The sequence below is a fragment of the Anopheles merus genome, chromosome X (genome assembly GCF_017562075.2).
Source record: "Anopheles merus strain MAF chromosome X, AmerM5.1, whole genome shotgun sequence".
NCBI classification, from domain to species: domain Eukaryota; kingdom Metazoa; phylum Arthropoda; class Insecta; order Diptera; family Culicidae; genus Anopheles; species Anopheles merus.
The window spans coordinates 1857597-1876891 of NC_054081.1; the positions used below are offsets into that span (position 1 = coordinate 1857597).

Below are 19295 nucleotides of genomic sequence, written 5' to 3' on the forward strand. Positions count from 1 at the left end.
TTCCACGCAATGTTTATGAGCTCACGGAACACGTATCTAAGTGTTCCGTATCGTACATTGGCACCTTCCCGTCGCGCCCTGCCTGCCCGTTTTGCCACCAACGCGGTCGTCTGATGTCACACCATGGCCATCGTTGCGTTGTTCATTGGCATTGGCAGGGCACTGCTGGAGAGTGACCTCAACCATCGACCAAAGCCGTACCGTAGCCGAGGGATGCGCACACAGGGGAGGATAAACAGAACTCAAACCCTCCAAACCCCCTCTTTTCCCACCCACCATCACCACCCCGCTAGAAGATTTTGCGAGGATTGATGTCGCGAGCTGATGTTCGTGTGTTGCCAATGTCCCGTTAGTCACCGTTGACGCATGCACATACACACGCACACACACTGTCACGTACGCAAAGTGCAAGTGTGCGGAGGGGAAGGGACGGGTTGGGAATGTCCAAGTAAGTAAGAAAGAAAGAAAAAAAACATTGTTGTTATTGGTCGTTAGCGCGTTTAAATGCTCGTCTGTTTGGCCGGTAGCTCTCGCGACAAGCCGAACGATTTGCCTCGGTTACGACTGCACGCACGCGTAGACAAGCGAGGGGGGGGGGAAGCGGGGTGTTCTTCTTGGGTCGCGGGAGCATCTTCCCTTGCTGGAGGGAGGTTTAGAAGAAGAAAAAACTATCGCCTGGGGAAAGAGAAGGTTGTTGACGCAACCGGTTGCCTGCCAAGAACAGGCTGCAGCCGGGAAAATGGAATGAAGGGGGGAGAAGCGGAGGACAGAGGGGCACTGCAAGAACATGCTTGTGTCGCTGCATTGTGTAGCTAAATCTTTGTCCGCGAACGTCCAGAAAATCACGTTGCACTAGCGGCTCACAGATGGCGCTGCGATACAGTGCGTCTCAACATGATAGCCGTCGAACCAACCAAAATTCTCGTGCTTTGAACAAACATTTTCATTGTACAAACTGTTTAGAGACCAACAGTCAATGTCAATAGCGTGATCCGTGAAAATCTAATCCAACAAAACGACAATAGTATCAAATTGAAGCTTAAAGTTTACTTCTAAAAAGAAATGCATGTGGTAATGCACAACAAAGTAAGTGCTTCAGTTGAAGTTTGCCCACGAAAGTGTGGTATGCTCGGAGAAAAAAAATGCACCGATCGACACAAAAGGATCAGGATCAGTCAAACCAATGCTGCAAACAAGCGTAAAAACTCTAATTCGGTCTAACGCTTTCAACGCAAGCCATAGGACATAAAACGCCGAGAGTAAAACTTATAGTACCGATTGCCCCTTAAAACCAATAGGATTAAGCGTGAGCAAAAGGGAACACGTATCTTAGGACAGATGAAAACGACGAAACGAGGTAAAATAAACTCTCGCAATCTGACGTCGCATAGAAAGTAAGTTAGATTTAAGTAAGGACAATTTTTAGTTTGAATAAACACACATGCATCTCAACATTCAACCCAAACGGTCATGCTGTATCTCGTCTCGGATTGTTTTCCTTCTTCGCATAAAATAAAATGGTCAGCCGGTGCGAAGGCACAAGTTCTCTTTTCAAAATAATATCAATGGCTAATCCAAGATGCAAAACCGAAAAAACTGAAACAAAAAGTTTAATTTTGAAATATACTTTGTTCTAGTTTTCCTCTACTCGCCACCAAAGTAGAGCGAGCTGATGACTAACATGACAAAAAATGGTGAAAAAATGTATAAATTAGGCTTTTTAATTTACACCTAAGCCTTACAGCTTCTAAGCTTTCGATTTTCTCTTTCTCTCGCTTTCAAGAACTCTATTTACATGCATGGTTATCATTACTTTGATTTCGAAATCAAAAACCTTATCTTGCAACAGAAAAATAAGCCTTTTTTCCATTAAACCTCATAAAGTAACTTTATATTTTTGCTTTAAAAGAAGTTAAGCCAGTGTTAAGTAAGCAATTAATAATTCCCGTAACGTTGTTTGACTTTCACTGGATGCCTTGGATGATTTAAATAGTATTTCTGTGCAATGTAAAGGACGCTTTTTGTGACTTACAAGACTAAGTTTTCTTTCGCTTCATGAAATCATTGGCACATCCACGAAACACACACGCACGCATGTCTGTATTACACGTCACGTATTTAATAGTAAAAAAAATAATAATATTATTAATAACAATAGATAATATAGTAGATCATTCGCTGTGATTATGCTGTAGAAGACACGTCAAAACAGGTCTCACTGTCGATCGCACCCGCACAAATATCGCGATACGTTGCTCCGTTCTGCTGTGTTGAGTTAGTTGGTGTATAAAAAATACGCTTTCATATTAATTTAAATACGCCCGCCCGCACGGGCGGCTTAAATCCTTCCTAAAGGTTCTATCATCGTTCGGTACCGGCTCACTTTTTTTTACGTTTTTATGTATATATTTTTTTTAAACTAGTCGCGTTACAATCGCAATCGGCACACGTGTTGGTGCGTGCGAGACGCGGAAGGGATTGGGGAGGGAGGGGGAGGAGGTGGTATCCGCAAGAGATGGGCCAACTTTGCACGTTGCAAACAAACAAACAAACAAATGCTTTCAGAGGGCTTGGTTTGGTACATAAGATTGGAATGGATTGGTCCCGCACTAAAAACAATTCAAACAAACAGTTCACACACATACATATACTATTCCCCGTTCGCCCCGCGACACCCGAACGGCCACATCGCGCCGTGGCCAGCCCTGCAGCTTGCATAGCGCCGTTTTCCCCTCCGGTAGGACACCTATGGGGGGAAAGGGTACCTCCTTCAGCTCGCCCGGGAAGTCACCTGCTTCATCCGCTGTGCGTGTGGGGAGCGAAAACAAACGGCATTAATGCACAGTGATCGACGAGGGCCTCCCACCGCTAGGAGCCGGCTTACCTTTTCGTCGGTGCCGCCTTCTGGTACGGGTTCTGCAGTATCTTCGGGTGGCACTCCATCACCTTCAGCAGCAGACTGTCGAGGTAGTCCTCGAGCTCCTTCACCTTCTGCTTCTGGTAGTGCACCTCCGTCTCGAGCGTGTGCGCAATCTTGATCACCTCCTCGCGCGACTTGCCCTCGTACTTGGCGAGCGTTTCCGGCGACACCTGGGCCAGCTTGGACTGGCGCTGGGAGGCGGCGGCAGCGGCCGCCGCCGCCGCTATCTGCTCCCCGTTCTCGCCCCCGATGATGATGCGCTGGTCGGCGGTGCCGCCCGACCCGTGCTGCTTCGACCCGTGGTGCTTCTTGTGCCCGCCCGCCATCATCGCACCGCCCGCCGTCGACGACAGATTCTCGAGCGAGTCGGCCCGGTGGCCGCCGCCCCGGTGCTCCTTCACGAAGTGTTTCAGCTTCTTGGTGAAGCTCTCCTTCTCCGGTTTGCCGTCCGCGGGCGCGGGCGACTGCCGGCCCACGCTCGCCTGCGAACCGGCCCGGGGCAGCGCTTTCGGTACGGCGGCCGCCGGCGCTGCCACGCTGCCACGGTTCGCTTTGCCCTCCAGCTCGGGCGAGGTCGGTGCCGTCACCGAGCGGCCCTTCGCCGGCTCGACGCCCCCCTGCTGCTGCGGCTGCTCCTGCTCCTGCTCCGGCTGGTCCGCCTCCTCCCGGCGGGCCGACAGCATGACGCGCGAGCTTTCCCAGCTGCGCCGCTTCAGCGAGTCGGTGTTGCCAATGTCGAGATGCTTGCCGTACAGCTTCTGCTCCCACTCGTCCACCTTCTCGCCTGCCGGCGTCTCGCCCGCCACACTCTCATCCCGCTCCCGCATCGACCAGTCGGTGGTGCTGGCGTTGGGCGTGGTAAACGGGGCCGCCGCCGCCGTGGTCGCCATCGTCGCGGCCGGCGCGCTCGCCCGCAGATTCAGCGACCCGTTCGAGCTCTTGTGCGACAGGTTGTCCAGCACGAACTCGTCCTCGTCCTCGCTGATGACGCCCGGGTCCGCATCGCCGAACGTTTGCTTCGACTGCCGCCCGCCCGACGACGGATGCAGCGAGGCGGTCGAGGGTGTCGCACTGCCGGCACCGCCCACGCCCGCCAGGCTCGAGTAGCTGCCGCTGTACATGGACGAATCGTCCCCGCCGCCCCCGTCCCGCTCGTCCTTCCTGCGGCCCTCCTTCTTGCCGATGCCCGAGATGTGCATCTTCGAGCCGATCGATTTCGCGATCTTCTTCAGCCCTTTCCGCTTCTCGATCGCGCCGATGCTGAGCAGCGAGCCGCCCACGCTCGACGCGAGATTGCTGATCGAGCTCTTGCTCTTCTCCTTCTTGCTCAGGTCGGTCAGCGAGCCCGCCTTCACCGTGAACGAGATGCGCACCTCCAGCTCGCCCCGGTCCTTCTCCTTCTTCTTCTCCCGGTCCTTGCTCTCGAGCTTGTACCAGCGGGCGCGCGGCCGCTCGTACACCTCCATCTCGTTCAGCGGCAGCACGACGCGCCCGAGAAACTCGTCCATGCCGACGCTGTTGTGGTGCAGCGCGGTCAGCACCAGCTGGGCCTGGTTGCCCTGCGTCGGGATTTGCCTGCAAAACAAGGGAGCGAACAGTTTCACATGCTGTTGTACAAACACGCACGCACACGGGGGCCACCACTTACAGCTCGCATTCCTCATTCCACATCACCGAGTCGGGCGCCTTCTGTTTGATCGAGGTCTGGTACTTCTCCTTGCCGAGCGCGATGATGACGAAGCAGTTGTTCGTGCCGCCCTTGCCCTTGATCAGCAGCCCTTTGGCGCGTTGCACTGCAAGCAAAACAAAAGGTGCGATGAGAAATAATATTAATCTTTCTGTGCGCTTTTTTCTTCTCTTTTTTGTGTCTTGAAATTAAATTTCTTCCCCAAAATCTCGCTCTCTTCATTTTAGAGTGTTTGCTCTCTCCACCCGCTCCTTCTTTCCTCTTCTTTGGGGCTTCTTTAGCCAAAATCGTAGCAATTTTTCACGGCAACTAATCTGTGTGGGAAAAAAACCTATTGTGTGATGTGTTTATTTCTCAAAAAAAAACCAACTCGAACCACCGAAATGGAATGAAAAAAGCGCTGACGGCGATGGTTGAACATAGTTTAAGCAACGTAGCGCAAAGCAAAAAAATCAAATTAATGTAACGAAGTGAACGAATTAAAGAAAAAAGAAATTATGTTGCCTCTGGTCGATAGAGTTAGTTTTGCATGCGCTTCCCGATCAAAGTAAAGGGGGGGGGGGCGTTTTTCCCCATTTTTTCCTTCTTCTTCCTCTTCTAGAGAGTTCGCTGATAAATCTTAGCCAGCAGCGTGCATATAAAACCAACCAGCGGGATGTAGATTCGAGTGGAACGAATTCGTGTGCTTTGAAGCAAGATAAAAATGAGGCCAGTTAAGGTAGATTGGGTACGGCGGGCCGCAACTGTTGTGCTACGATTATGGATCCACCCGGTATCGCTTCATCGCTATGTGCCGGTGTAGCATTGAAGTATTGAAATTTAGTTTAGGTGAAGTATAATTTACATTTTTTGTGTAATGGATGCATTTAATGAAATTTCAATGATTCTCAACGATTAAAAACAATATTTAAAAAACTCTAACGGCCCTTTCGAAATATGCGAACATTATTCGCGAACATTATTGCCAAAAATCAATTTTATTGTTAAACACATTAAATAAAATATCGATCAAAAATAAACTGTACGCAACGGCTCGAACTTTCGATCGCACCCCACGCACACACACAAAAAAAGAACCGTACAATTAAAAATGACGGCACACTGGTTCCGGCGGTTCCGTGAGAGATTCGCCCCCATCCTCCACCTCCGCCCTGCGGTGGAAACAAACGACCAATCTCCTGGCGGAACGTTTCCCCGTCGGTGCAAATCATAACCTAAATTAATTAGTAATCGTCCCCCTTTCCCCCAATTCCATATCCCCGCGTTTCGGCATTACTCTTTCCTTTCCTATTTGTGGCCAGGGAAACCGAACCGAACCGGGCTCGGGGAGAGAGGGGGGGGGGGGGCAAATCAAACAAACTAGAATGGGAGTGCGTTAAAGGCAAAATCTGCTTTACATACAACACCGTGCATAATTGTGTTTAATAAACTGGGTGTACCGTGTAGGCGCAGCAAACAAACAACAAAAAAGGCTTCCTACTTCCCCCGGGACGGATTTGCGCCACAAGAGATAATTTAGTTTTTTTTTCGAAAAACATGTTTTCATTGCTTTACTTCAGCGATATCTACTTTTTACACACAAAAGGTACAAAGGTAAATTATGTTGAAAAGTATATTTTTGAAACATTTTGCCACCTTTTTTCTCTTCAATTTGTCCTACATATATTTCACATTTTTATACGAATTGTTCGAGCCGTTTCAACAGCTACAAAGGTGCGTGTGAGGTGCAAACATTGTGACACGCTCTCCAATATTGGTGCCTAAGAGGTTATCTCGTTAGACATTCTTCAATGCTTAACCATTATCCAGTTGGAATGATGCCACAAAGTAAGCTCGAAAGTTTATCGAAGAAGGGCGCTGTGCAACTGCTCGAGCACTGCAATTAAATTTACGCAAATCATTCACGACCCGTTGCTCCCAACGCGTGTGCCCAAAAGAGGGGGGTGAATGCACATTCCTGACCATTGTCGTTCGGAGAGGTGTGGTGCGGAATCGCAGCCACCAAGCATCTCCTACCAACTGGCCCCAGCTGGGTGGGTTGAAGTCATAGCGGGCAAACGAACGTTTTTAAAGTGTTTACTTGCCGTCACCCCTCGCTTTTTCGCCTCGAGGCATGACTTCAGGTGCGCAAAGGCGGGATGTTAGTGCATGTGAGCGATAATGCCAGCCCATACGCGAGAGGGTTGTACAAGATAAGGGTGGGCCTTTGAGAAGTGTGGCTGTTGAGATGATTCACACCCTACATCCACCCCGCCCAGCGCATCCGTCCATCGCAGGGCTGGCGCTTTTCGGCTCCAGCCACATTTGTGTATGTGTGTATGTCCCCGCCCGTGCGTGCGTGCGTGTAGTGGGGGAGGGATGATTCATCCGCAATACAATCGCGCACGCCGTGGATGGAATTTAGTGGTGGGAGCTCGGAATCGGACCTACCCGATTCCGATTCCGTGTTCGGAATCAATTCCGGAGCCGATTCTGGAGCCGATTCCGGAGCTGATTCCTGAGTCAATTCCAGAGCCGATTCTGGAGCTGATTCCAGAGCTAATTCCGGAGTAGATTCCGGAGCTGAATCCAGAGTCGATTCCGGTGCCGATTCTGAAGCCGATTCCGAAGCTGATTCCGGAGTCGATTCCAGAGCCGATTCCGGAGCTGATTCCTGAGTCAATTCCAGAGCCGATTCTGGAGCCGATTCTGGAGCCGATTCCGGAGCTGATTCCGGAGTAGATTCCAAAGCCGATTCCGGAGCCGATTCCGGAGCCGATTCCGGAGCCGATTCCGGAGCCGATTCCGGAGCCGATTCTGGAGCAGATTCCGGAGCCGATTCCGGAGCTGATTCCGGAGCCGATTCCGGATTCCGGAGCCAATTCCGAAGCCGTTTCCGGAGCTGATTCCTGAGTCAATTTCTGAGTCAATTCCAGAGCCAATTCCCGAGTCGATTCCGGAGTCGGTTCCTGAGTCAATTCCAGAGCCGATTCTCGTTAGATTCCAGATTCTGGAGTCGATTTGGAGTCGATTACGGAGCTGATTCCGGAGCTGATTCCGGAGTCGATTCCGGAGCTGATTCCGGAGTCGATTTCGGAGCTGATTCCGGAGCTGATTCCGGAGCCGAATTCGAAACTGATTCTAAAGCCAATTCCGGAGCCGAATCCGGAGCCGATTCTGGAGTCGATTCCGAATCCAATTCCCGAGCCGATTGATTCCGGAAACTGATTCTGGACCTACTATCCGGATTCGATTCCAGAAAACTTCGGACCTAGCCGGAATCGATTCCAACGAAAACTTCATTTTTCCCATCACTAGTTGGAACGGGCTTGGTCACCAATTGGCCAGCCACCAGCGGCGAAAGAACGGTGTACGAGGCGGATGGGAGGGGAGGGAAGGGGGTGAAGGGGATGGATGAGTTGTACCGGCCGTCCACCACATTAACGCATTCCAATACGTCTTCCGAGTGCCGTCCTCTTCCAGCACTCCAACGACACCCCTTCTCGCACTCTTCCTCCTCCTCCCGCTGCTGCTGCTGTGGCTGCTCCACCACTCTAAAAACTGTTGCATTTATTAATGTAGTTTCGCTTCTATTTGTTCAACCTCCTAACCCCTCCCCTACCCCCTCTCCCCCTTTCAATCTCCTACCTTCCTCTGGGTTGGCTACCGTTACGCCTGACTTACCTGTCACTTGAATGTGCGTCGGGCTCCACATTTTGGGGGCCTGCAGTGGATATGTTTTTGCTCGAAATTAATGCCAACCGCCCGGTCTCCCTTTCCCCTTCCTTGCACACGGGGTGGGGGGAGGGACGATATTGTTCGCTCCGGTTTTGCCGACGCTCCGGTATGCTGATCGTGGCGAAACAGCTGATTGGTGTGTGTGTGTGTGTGCGTTTGGGTGCCCCGAGCGGGGTGGGTGGTCGGTTGGTGGCTGGTTGGTTGGCTGCGCACAGAAATCGCGGGTGCAGCGAAGCTCTAGGAGGACGCGGAAGCCGCAGAAAGAAGCACGCAAATTGAAGCACCAACCGACGACGACGACGACGACGATGACGAAGAGGCAGAAGAAACGGTCACTTTCTTTCCCTTCTCCTCAGCAATGGCTGACCGCCGCAACGCCTGCCGCCACCGCAGCGCCGCCCGTGTACACCCGGGTGCGTATGTGAGTGTGCGACTCGAGCGAGCACGTACGGAGACAGGTGTGTGGGGGGAGGCAATAGGCAAATGTGTGTTTGCTCATTCAAGTAGCACAAAGGAGGCGGATGCTATTGTTGCTTTCGGTTTTTGCCTTGACTTTCGACGGTTTACTATCACAGACTCTTCTTCCTTTTGAATATATCTGGGCGTGTGTGTGTGTTGTATCTCTCTCTCTCTCTCTCGCTACGGTTCGGGAATGGAAATGATTATCGGTTTCCTTCGCGGCGCCACTGGGACGGCTGGAAGATTGGTCACTTGGAGACACCGTTCGGGATATTGAGGTTCCCTTTGCCCCGTTACTACAAATCACAAATGGGCTAACAACACAGCAATGTACACACACACACACACACAAAACACGGGCGTGATGTTAATTCACGCAATGGGCACACACAGTCGCACAAACGCGCACGCAACGCACTACTCACTACGCGGCCTACGGACACTACACGACACAGGTACGGTGAACCCAACCAAGAAGGCACAACAACAATGTCTCTCTCTCTCGGGCGCTAGGCACAAAAAAACAATGGCCAGCTCCAGGAAATATCTGGCACAGTGTGTGGCCTCGTTTATCCGGGATCATTAATCTGCCCCGGTTGTTCGGGCGGCCCGGTTCACCGGTTACCGACGTTTACGTGCGCTGCTTCAATTCTGGCGCGATTTGGACACATCGGAGCATAAAGGTGCAGCTACACGGAAACGAGTGCAAACAGATCTAATGGAGTGTTGGATTCATTTGGAACGGATCTAATGAACATTTTTGAACCTATTAGAATCGATGGAACGGTAGGTACTGCCGGAATGGTAGGTTTGTTCGGAACGGTGGGTTCGATTGGAACGATAGATTCGGACGGAACGGAACGTTCGGTTGGAATGGTAAGCTCAATTGGAACGGTATGTTTTGTTAGAACGGTAGGTTCGGTCGGAACGAAAGGTATAATTGAACCGGAAGATTCGGTCGGAACGGTAGGTTCCGTTGGAAGGGTAGGTTCGGTCGGAACGGTAGGTTCGGTCGGAACGGTAGATGTGGTTGGAACGCTAGGTTCGGTCAGAATGGAAGGTTCAATTGGAACGATAGGTTCGGCCGGTACGATAGGTTCGATCGGAACGGAAGGTTTGATCGGCACGATAGATTCGATGGGAACGGTAGGTTCGGTCGGTACGGTTTAGTTGAAATCGTATATTGGGTTGGAAGAGATGAAAGCAGTATTGCGAACAGTAACATACATTTGGAGCCTGCAAAATTTTCCATCACTAGTTCACAGCCCTTGCAACTAATCAAGGAAAATGTCACCAAAATTTGAGAAGGTACGGGTAGGTTCGGTAGATTTGCTTGATCGTTCCGACCGTTCCGACCGAAAATGCAGTTCGGATAAAGTCTACCGCTTCGACCGAATCTATCGTTTCGACAAAGCTACTACGCTGAAAAAAATGAACCTAGCTTCGAACATTCTGTTTCAAATACGGAAAGAACCAACTAGGTTCGCTCCCAATTCGAAATATTACTATCAGTCACGCATGTGAAATCAATCACCGGGTCAGCAGAAACAGTCAAATTAGTATTGCGAAAAATATTAAAATTTACCGAAACGAAACTAGCAAAATAAGTATCGAAAGCCTGTATATGACTGCGTGGATCGCTATGAAAAAGAGTAGAATTTCGTATTAATATTTAAAACGATAATTCAAGTAACGTATTTAGGTTTTTCAATGCACTGTACCAAACAGCTTGCAGCACCATGGAGCAGTATTGAAAGCTTTACATCCGCTCAACGCAATCCACTGAATAATACGATACACATTGTTATCCTTTTTTTATATAGCTATTTTCATTTTCTTCTTATTATAGCCACCGTCTGAAAATTGATCGAGGAAAAGCTTTAACAAGATTTTATTGCAGTTCTTTTATTGCAGCTCAGACAGCAACCCGGGCGGATACGTGTACGCTTTTGCCAAGGGCAACGGGGCCAATCTCCACGTGTACAGCAATATATCCCAACCCGGCCAGCACGGGACTACTGAAATGGGTAACGGTGACAATTTAAATCCATCAAAAGCTTTAGCAAACACCACGCCGTGGTAAGCATTGCTCAAAGTGGCGAAATGCTACATTTTGGAAGTTGTTAAACTTTGACGCTTTGAGGCTTAGAGCTTCCCACCTGGAAAGTTTGCATCAGTGGCCGTCGGCTGGTAGCGATTCCAGGTAAGCAAGGACACCCTAAAGATCACCATCCACGAGCGGGCCGGGGTGCTACACAAATTGCTGACCGCACTGTTGAAGATCAACCTTCTTCCTCTTTCCGCTTACGACCGATCGAACGACACGAGCACGGACTCTCTGTCGCTTTATATTTCTCTTTTTCTCTCTCTCTCTCTCTCTCTCTCTCTCTCTCTCTCTCTCTCTCTCTTTCTTTCTTTCTCTCTGTATCCGTGTATCTCACTATATCTATTCTCCTGTCTATTCCCGTGTGTTCTCACGCGCACGTGGTCTCTGTCTCGCGCACGATGCGTTTAAATCCCCGGAGGCACTGCGCATCGCTTCTCCGTTCCCTCGTAGTGTCCGGAAAGGTGCTTTCCAGAACGCAGCAAGATATAAATCGCCCACCCGCCCCGATCCCTGCGCGCACGCGTGTTTGCTCTCGCACACACACACACACACACTCCTTGGCAGAATCGAAAGAAGACACGGGCATAAGAAGACAGCGTTGCGCCTCGGCCCGGAATAAATACTCAACGCAGCGGACGTCACTCGTGTCAGTTTTATAGCGCCCTCAGCAGCCACCGACACACATATCAGCCCGACGGGGGGACCCGAAACGCGCCCAGGTTCGATTTCGAAATCCGTACGATCGTGTAATCGGCCCATGCAGCATCAGCAGCATCGCATCGCAACATAATTCGCTGTGCGTCGCTCGTGTGTCTCGATAAATTTGTGCTACATAAATGCGCTTAAGTGTGCGTACGTGCGTGTGCCTACATTGATTGTGTGTGTGTGATAGAGAGAGAGAGAGAGAGAGAGGGGGAGAGGGGGGAGAGTGAATGTTTGGAGCGTCCGAGGCTAGACAAATTGGAGCAGTGACAACAAAAATGTAATGCACCTTCACGCCCACCCCCCAACCAGACCGACACCCGTGCACGGAAGGGGTTGAAGTGTAAGGTGACGGTTGCAATAAGACTACCTACTACCCTTCGCTGATGCTAGCAACTATCCCCACACACACTCACGCAGTACACGCAGTTCAACACGGCAGTGGCCAGGACAGCGTGAGGAGATAACAAAAAATGTTGGAAGTGTTTTAATTTTGGGGATCAAACTTTTCATCCACGCTTGCATCACCCCCGCTTGTATAAACCTTCGCGCACTGCACTGCCTACTTCAAATCGCGTGATTAAAGGAGGACCCAGCGGTTCGCACCAAGCACCGCTAGCGAAGACACACGGTCTCACAATATTTGGTGGGTTCTTGCACACACAGCACACAAACACACGCGCGAGAGATAAGGGACCAGTGTGCAGGGGCAATTAAAGAGAGTGGAGAAGCATCCAACAAAAAAAAAAAAACGTTTATATCTATACACCCAGAACAAGTCGCGAAGTAACACCTTTTTTGAAGTCCCGTAATACACCTTCTTCCGTCTGGGCGAGAGGAAGTCTGCCAGTCTGTGTGCCGATTTTATTACTTTCTGTTCGGTTGTTTGGTCTTGATCGGTGGATTTGGTCGTTGTCGCCCAGTCGCCAGCCACTTGCAACCGAGGAAAGCCACGACGACCTGCTGGAACGACTTCCCGGACGACCGATCGTCACGACTGCTGCTGCTGCTCCTGCTCGTCCCTGGAGATCGTCCCGCAGCGGAGATCTGCGGGAGCGACCAGCGGCTATCAAACAACACTGCTGTCTACCTGCCCCGTGAGGCTGCACCGAGGAGGACTCACCTCTACCTGTGAACCAAGACCCACGCAGGTTTGCTCTGCCGCTGCAAAAGTAAGTATCCCAACACGGAGGGAGGTGTTGCGAAGAATTCGGGTTTTATGTTAGGGATCGGTCGCTGTCTGCACTTTTCTTACTTTCTTTGCTTCTTTTTGCTTGTGTGTCCTTCTGATGGTTTATTTTCTTTTTGTTTTTGTTCTTCATGTTCAACATTTGACCCTTTTCGCCTTCTATTTCCACTCTTTTGTTTCCTTTTGGCCATTGAAACGGTGTGAAAACGTATGTGTGTAAAAAGTGTTCGCCTCATTTTCTTACCTCCATTCTACCCTTGCTTGCGGGACTCGTTAATGCGATTACGCAAATTGCTGTTTGCGGAATGGTGGGTTCGTCGCTTGCATCACAGTTTTATTTCTTTTATTGCCGAAGGCCACCGGAACTCTCCGGTTGTTTGAAAGTGACAATTTTGCTGTTTGCTTGTGTGTGTGTAAATATATGTGTGTGCGAGTCCATGAGTGTACGTGTGTTTGTGTGCAAAGTTTATGATCTTACTGTTATCGATCGCAAACCACCCCGTGTGCACGGGATGTCTCTAGGCAAACAGAACCTTCCTGGTTTCCCGTCTCAAACGGGTTTTCCCTTCGCCTCAATCCCACTGCTTTACAAAGTTTCACAACAACAGAACCTGTGTGTGGCTGGCAAAGTCGCAGCTGCATGGGCGTGCGGTCGTCCGTGTGCGGGCAGTTCCGGCAGCCCTTATTTCCCCCCCGGCAGGCCTTGCGACCGGGTGACTTGGGAATGAAGCTATTAGGGTAATAAATTCACTCTCTACTGATGCTACCCTGCCCTACGGGTACTCCCCTCCCCCATCCTTTGGTGCAGCGTTGTGGGACGCCCGCAGCAACAAGCCGCATGGAAGAAGAGCGAAAGTGTGCAAAAGCCATCTCTAACGAGCAATAAAAAGTGGTTGACCGTCGCCGGGTCTCGGTTAGGTCCGAAACCGGCATCGTGACGCAGCCGCCAGGCAACGCAAGTGGATCGTTGGGCGGGATTGACACCACAAACCCACAAACCGACGACTCGCTAGAACGCTAGATGCGGTCGACTGGAATTGAACGCAACCGGAATCGTCGCTTCCGGGCACGGTTGCAGCTGCGAGGAACGTGCCCGGAACGTATACCGCTCAATGCAATCCAAGAGATTGCCTTCGTTAATGGCTTAATGGTTGTTTTGTAATGATTGCATCACGTCTCGCCACAAGACGCTAAAGATATTTCTTTGCACCGATTCAAGCTGGTCGTAAATTAGGGCCTGTCTTGAATATGGAGTATTGAAGTATTGAAGTTGCTTGAAATAACAAACATACGTGGGGTTTAAAGAATATTTTCCGAAAAGCTTTCCATGTTTAAGATATTCTTTATTTCTTAAGATATAGGTTTTTAGCTTATCATGCCTAAGACCTCGTTGGACGTCAGCGATATGAAGACATTGACATTGCTCTGTATTCTTCATTGGCGAAGCAACTGTAGCAACTGCCAAGAAGCTTGTCTAATATAATTAAACGCATAATTGGACCGGCTTATAGATACGACGATCTGCATATGGGAACCTAACATAGCGCCCCTTGTAGGTTCCAGTGCATCTGTTATGTGAATATTGGTACTAGCTTAACATCTGTCATTACTATCGAACCTCATTCAAATTACAAATTACTTGATTAATGGATTTCATTTCTTCGTTTTACTTTTTGTTTTTCGCTACAGGATGTCTTCTAAGAATTCGGCGATGTGCAGAAGAAATTGTACTCGATGAAGGTGTCAGGTTGTCACAAATGGATATGTAAAGTGCAGACATGAGTTTGAGAGCAAGAGAAGGAGAAAAACAGTTCAACAGCAGACAAGAAAGTACATCGCCTACCCACTACATCGGTAAACAAGATAAAGCAGTTAAAAATAGATAAGGCAAAGCAAAAGGAAAGCAAACTTGATCTTGACAGCAGCTGAAAGTTCGGGAGAAACAAAACAAAAGATAAGAAATATTGCCAGAGAGCACTAGAGCGCTAGTAGCCAACGAGCAGCAGAGCGACAGAACGAGATAAGCAGCAATCACCCTCTTAGTCTGCAGGCGACGAACCCCTGGTGCAATCCAAAACCAAATGATTGACACAGCGACCGGTCAGGCGCATCAGCAGGCGCTGCTGCTGCTGGTCGCACTGGTCTGCACGCTGCTGCTCCCGGTGGTGCAGACCCGCCAGGAGTACTACTACACCTACCAGGACCCGTACGAGGACGACCTGTCGCTCTGGATCAACGAGCAGCAGGTGAAGATCTTCAGCGGCGTCGCGATGAAGATATACGCGATCGACAACGGGCGGGTGTCGCCGCACATACGCGACCCGAACTTCAGCCAGTATCTGCCGGTCATCCCGTCCGAGGTGAGCAGCGTCAACTTCACGTGGAAGGCGGGCTCGAAGAAGTACTACTACAACTTCGACCGGCTGATGTCGGTGGACGAGAGCATCCTCAAGCCACCGACAATCTCGATCAAAACGTCCGGGCGCGTGCCGAAGAACGCCAAGGGTAAGGCTACCACGCCAGGGCGCAAGGTAGCGTCAAGGACCCCCCTTTTGCACACAAACACACACACACACCTAAGCCAGTAACTAATCGTTCTCATTTGTGCTTCTCTCTTTCTCTCTCTCTTTCTCCCTTCTTTTTTCATCCTTTCTTCTTGATCTCCAACTCCCTCAACCTCCACGAAAAAAAACCCATCTCACGCGCGCAGAGTTCAGTGTGATCCTGCCATGCTCCGGTAATGTATCGGGCATCGCAATGTTCAGCATTGGACTCCTGATCCAAACGCGGAAAGGCAAACCGGTCCCCGGCACGCCTCTCCGCATCAAACTACGTAAGGAATGTGCACATAGAGGTGTGTATGAAAGATCTTCTACTCTAACATCTTCTTCGCAAGGTAGCGTATGCCTTTTTCTTGTATTTGCCTTTGTATTTGTATTTGTTATCTATTATGTTTGTTTCCCCGCCATCCCGACCCGCTCATTATCATACCCCTCCCCCCCCCCACCCCCTTTTCTCACCTTACTCTCCTGGTTCCATGTTCCTTCCTCGCTTGTCGCTTTTTTATCAATTGTGGCCTGCTAACTACTGTGCTCTTCACATGCGCTGATCGCCTATGTTCCTATGCTGATCACGAAATACTACCCCGGGTTACTTGGTTGATCTGTGTGCTCCCGTCCCATTCCCCACCCTGACCCCCCAAATCGTGGGACCATACCAGTTGGATTCGGTAAAGTTCCTAAAGTCCAACGTTCCAATGTCTGCGAAACGTATTGCAATTCCTGAAATGGGATGGAATCGTTTGAACCATTCCAGAGCTTCCAGAGAGTTTCTAGACAAGTGTCCAGACCTATTCCTGCCCGTTTTATGCACGCCCAACATCCTTCAAGTTCTTGATGAGCCAGTGTTGGAGCCTTATCCCATTCCTTCCGCTTCTGCCTTCATTTCCGCAGCAGATCAACCGCTTCTACCCTCTAAGCTAGTGCATGATGGTGGTACACACACAGACACGCTTTCAGGCTACCCTTTGTATCCTTCGCTTGCATTCCCTTCCCTTAAATCCAACTTCCAAGTGTGGGGTTCTGTGGGGTCTAAGCTTGAGGTCTTCACCATAAGCTCCATTGCTTGTTTGGAGCATTCCCCTTTATCCCACCGACTTTTATTGCAAATTTATTGCCGACCCCATAAACCCTTTCACTTGTCTGACTTTGCAGCATTGCTTTAATGACGCTCTTCTGACGAGTGGACCTCAAAAACCGGTCAGAGATGATGGTTTGATCGTTAAATTTGACAAAAGCAAAGGCTTAAAATTTAATTGCTCAAAAAATCCAACACCAAATGCTGCAAATTGATCCTACCCGCTTGATCCTCCTACCTCACCCTCCCTTCCTATGCTGACTGGGACCTGTTTTTGGAAGATCGGACTTTCCATATCCAGACTCGGATTTGTGCGCCATCTATAAACAGCATGTTGTTTTTTTTCGGCAATTGTGACACCGGCCATTCGATCGGATGCAAAATTTAATAGGGAACTATTTTTCTTAATAAAAAAAAGCACACACACCCACACACTCGAAGGGATTGTGGAAAGTTCGAGTACGGAAATACCCGGAAGCACGTGCTTGCCTCTATTTTCCAACACGCTTTGTTCGGGGGACTTTTTTTTTGTACAAAAGCAAGCTTTGCATGGTTGTTGGGGGTGGAAGACGTAGTAACAAAGGAAGAAGAAGAAGAAGTATTTTTTCACCCAACTCGCAGCAAAAGGCTGCGATGCTAGCGTTGCTTTTTCGCTTACGGCGCAACTCAAAATAACAACCCGCGCAATCAGCCGCCACAACAATCCCACAGTCACAGCTTCCATTAGCTTTTTGCTTTTTACTCTCTTTCTCTCTCTCTCTCTATCTCTCTGTTGTTTTTGTTTTGTTCTTTTGTTTTTTCTGTTTTATTATAATTTTTATTCTGTTTCTGACGTTGTGTGTTTTGCCGCGTTTATTTGAAAAATACTTTCTTAATTTTTATTCCCGCTTCTTTTTCGGAACGCTGTGGGCTCTCCCACTCGGTGGGCGTAACAATCGTGCCCTCCCAACCCTATTGTTGGTCGCAATTTACTGGCTGGATTTCCGGGATTTTGTTGTTGTTGTATCTTCTGGGTTTTGTTTCTGGTGCGCGCCAATTGTGTCCTTTCTCCGCGTATGCGTGTATGCGTGCGCCTGTATGTGTTGGCGCATACGAAACACGGCTGTGTGGCTGTTTTGACCAATCATGTCCCTTCGTTTATCTTTCCACTTCCATTGCCTCCCACTTCCGGATCCTTTCCCAATCTCCCCTTCCATCATGAAACAAAAAAAAAAACAATGAAATTTAAATGAAAATTTTAAACGAAACCGATACACACACGCACACAAAACGTATGTGCCCCCTTCCCTTCGATATAAACTATGCAAAAAAAAACTCCGAAAACAAATACCCAACAAATGGTTCAAAACCAACGTCGGGACGATCCTGCGCCTACGATCAACGTTCAAACAACACAAACACACACACATACACCTAAAGGACCCGACCCGGAGTGTGACAAGAAGTGTGCGAACAGGGGCGTCTGCAACGAGGACAAGATCTGCCAGTGTCCGGAGGGCTACATGGGCCAGTACTGCCAGACGGCGCTCTGCTACCCGCAGTGCATGAACGGCGGCAACTGTACCGCACCGGGCACCTGCTCCTGTCCGCCCGGTTACCAGGGCCGGCACTGCGAGGGAGGTAATGTACCCCAACTGGCACACACACACACTCTCTCTCTCTCTCTCTGGACGCATCCGTCACAAACCTACCCATTTCCCAAACCCTCTTTCTTCGGCAGGCATCTGTGCCGAAAAGTGCCAGAACGGGGGCAAATGCATCCAGAAGGACAAGTGCGAATGCACCAAGGGCTACTACGGGCTGCGCTGCGAGTACTGTAAGTGTGGCGTGCTGCGTTGAAGGGGTTTTTGGGAGCGAAGAATTAATCCATCTGCATGCATCCAATTTAGCGAAGTGCGTCATACCGTGCCTGCACGATGGCAAGTGCCGGGGAGTGAACAAGTGCCGGTGCAAGCCGGGCCTGAGCGGTGACCACTGCCAGATCGGGCGCCGGCAGCGCTCGACCTGCAAGAGACCGTGCAAGCATGGACTCTGCCAGCCCAACCATACGTGCGCGTGCGACAGTGGCTGGTACGGGCGGCTGTGCAATCAGCGTAAGTAGTATGCTCCGATGCCGAACAGTGGAGGCAACCCAACCGATTTGACTTTCCTTTTCCAATGTTTCCCTTCGCAAAATAGGCGAAAAGAAGCGCCGCAACACCAACGGGGCCGGCGGCGGTGGTGATACGGGCGGTGGTGGGGGTGGTCCAGCAAGACTTCCAAAGAAATAGAGCAAAGATCCCGTTGGGCTCGACGTCGTAAAGGGTTTCACGTGACTGCGAGATTAGTAGTGTGCACTTTGCCACAAGTCATTCAAGTCACTCGCGACTACTTGCCTCAGTCAGGCCGGTGTACAAAGTGTCGAAGAAGAAGGAAGCCATACGGGGCGTCGCCGCCGCCGCCGCCACAGTGTCACTGGGTGGAGGTTGCTCCACCACATCTTGCCAGCGGGAGAAGCGCAACAGAAGCCACAAGGGCACGATTTACTAGTTGGATACGATATGCGAAACAAATGGTGATATAATAAAGTAATTTGCTGCATTCCTGTCTGGGTAGGGCGCGATGCCGCGACGCGCGCACTGCTCGGTAATGTGTATACATCTACATTTGGTTGTTTTCTATGCTCTCGGACTAGTATTTTGGAGAAAAGTTAGGACTGCAAAGGACATGTTCAGGTTCATTTTACTAGCCGGGGAGGCTCTGGATATCCTATCATTGCCATTGGGACCTTCTTCTTTGTAAGTTGGAATGGCTTAAGTCATTTACGAATCGTTGTGCTTCCCGGCATATTAGATTTCAAGGTATCGGAAGTTTCATAGTACTCGTTTAAGTTCAATTT

General features: G+C 49.9%; 2 protein-coding genes across 3 annotated transcripts; one reads left to right on the plus strand and one right to left on the minus strand.

Annotated features, from left to right (window-relative positions):
- Positions 1-2099: 2099 nt before the first annotated feature.
- On the minus strand, positions 2100-9363 carry LOC121593972 (rab11 family-interacting protein 5). The gene is made up of 4 exons (XM_041916789.1): positions 8271-9363; positions 4569-4713; positions 2885-4495; positions 2100-2803 (listed from the first exon to the last, which is right to left on the minus strand). Exons 1-4 carry the CDS (start codon positions 8299-8301, stop codon positions 2797-2799), a joined length of 1794 nt encoding a protein of 597 aa, XP_041772723.1. The 5' UTR covers positions 8302-9363; the 3' UTR covers positions 2100-2796.
- A 1852-nt stretch (positions 9364-11215) lies between these two features.
- On the plus strand, positions 11216-19054 carry LOC121593257 (protein shifted-like). 2 transcript variants are annotated; one of them, XM_041915484.1, is made up of 7 exons: positions 11216-12764; positions 14471-15286; positions 15492-15635; positions 17837-18037; positions 18138-18233; positions 18307-18510; positions 18596-19054. In XM_041915484.1, the coding sequence occupies exons 2-7, from the start codon at positions 14863-14865 to the stop codon at positions 18685-18687; spliced, it is 1161 nt and encodes a 386-aa protein (XP_041771418.1). In that variant the 5' UTR covers positions 11216-12764; positions 14471-14862; the 3' UTR covers positions 18688-19054. The 2 variants fall into 2 exon arrangements, with proteins under 2 accessions (XP_041771418.1, XP_041771412.1); XM_041915478.1 differs by having other exon boundaries at positions 11219-12764; positions 15492-15677.
- The last annotated feature ends 241 nt before the right edge of the window (positions 19055-19295 follow it).

Bases quoted from the DNA above. Each gene is read 5' to 3' on its own strand.
- LOC121593257 (XM_041915478.1), top strand. From the start codon at position 14,863: ATGATTGACACAGCGACCGGTCAGGCGCATCAGCAGGCGCTGCTGCTG. The intron at 15,678-17,836 runs GTAGCGTATGCC...ATACACCTAAAG, and splicing joins TCTAACATCTTCTTCGCAAG to GACCCGACCCGGAGTGTGAC. The intron at 18,234-18,306 runs GTAAGTGTGGCG...CATCCAATTTAG, and splicing joins CGGGCTGCGCTGCGAGTACT to CGAAGTGCGTCATACCGTGC.
- LOC121593972 (XM_041916789.1), bottom strand. From the start codon at position 8,301: ATGTGGAGCCCGACGCACATTCAAGTGACAG. The intron at 4,714-8,270 runs GTAAGTCAGGCG...TTTTGCTTGCAG, and splicing joins GACGCACATTCAAGTGACAG to TGCAACGCGCCAAAGGGCTG. The intron at 4,496-4,568 runs GTAAGTGGTGGC...CTTGTTTTGCAG, and splicing joins TGGAATGAGGAATGCGAGCT to GCAAATCCCGACGCAGGGCA.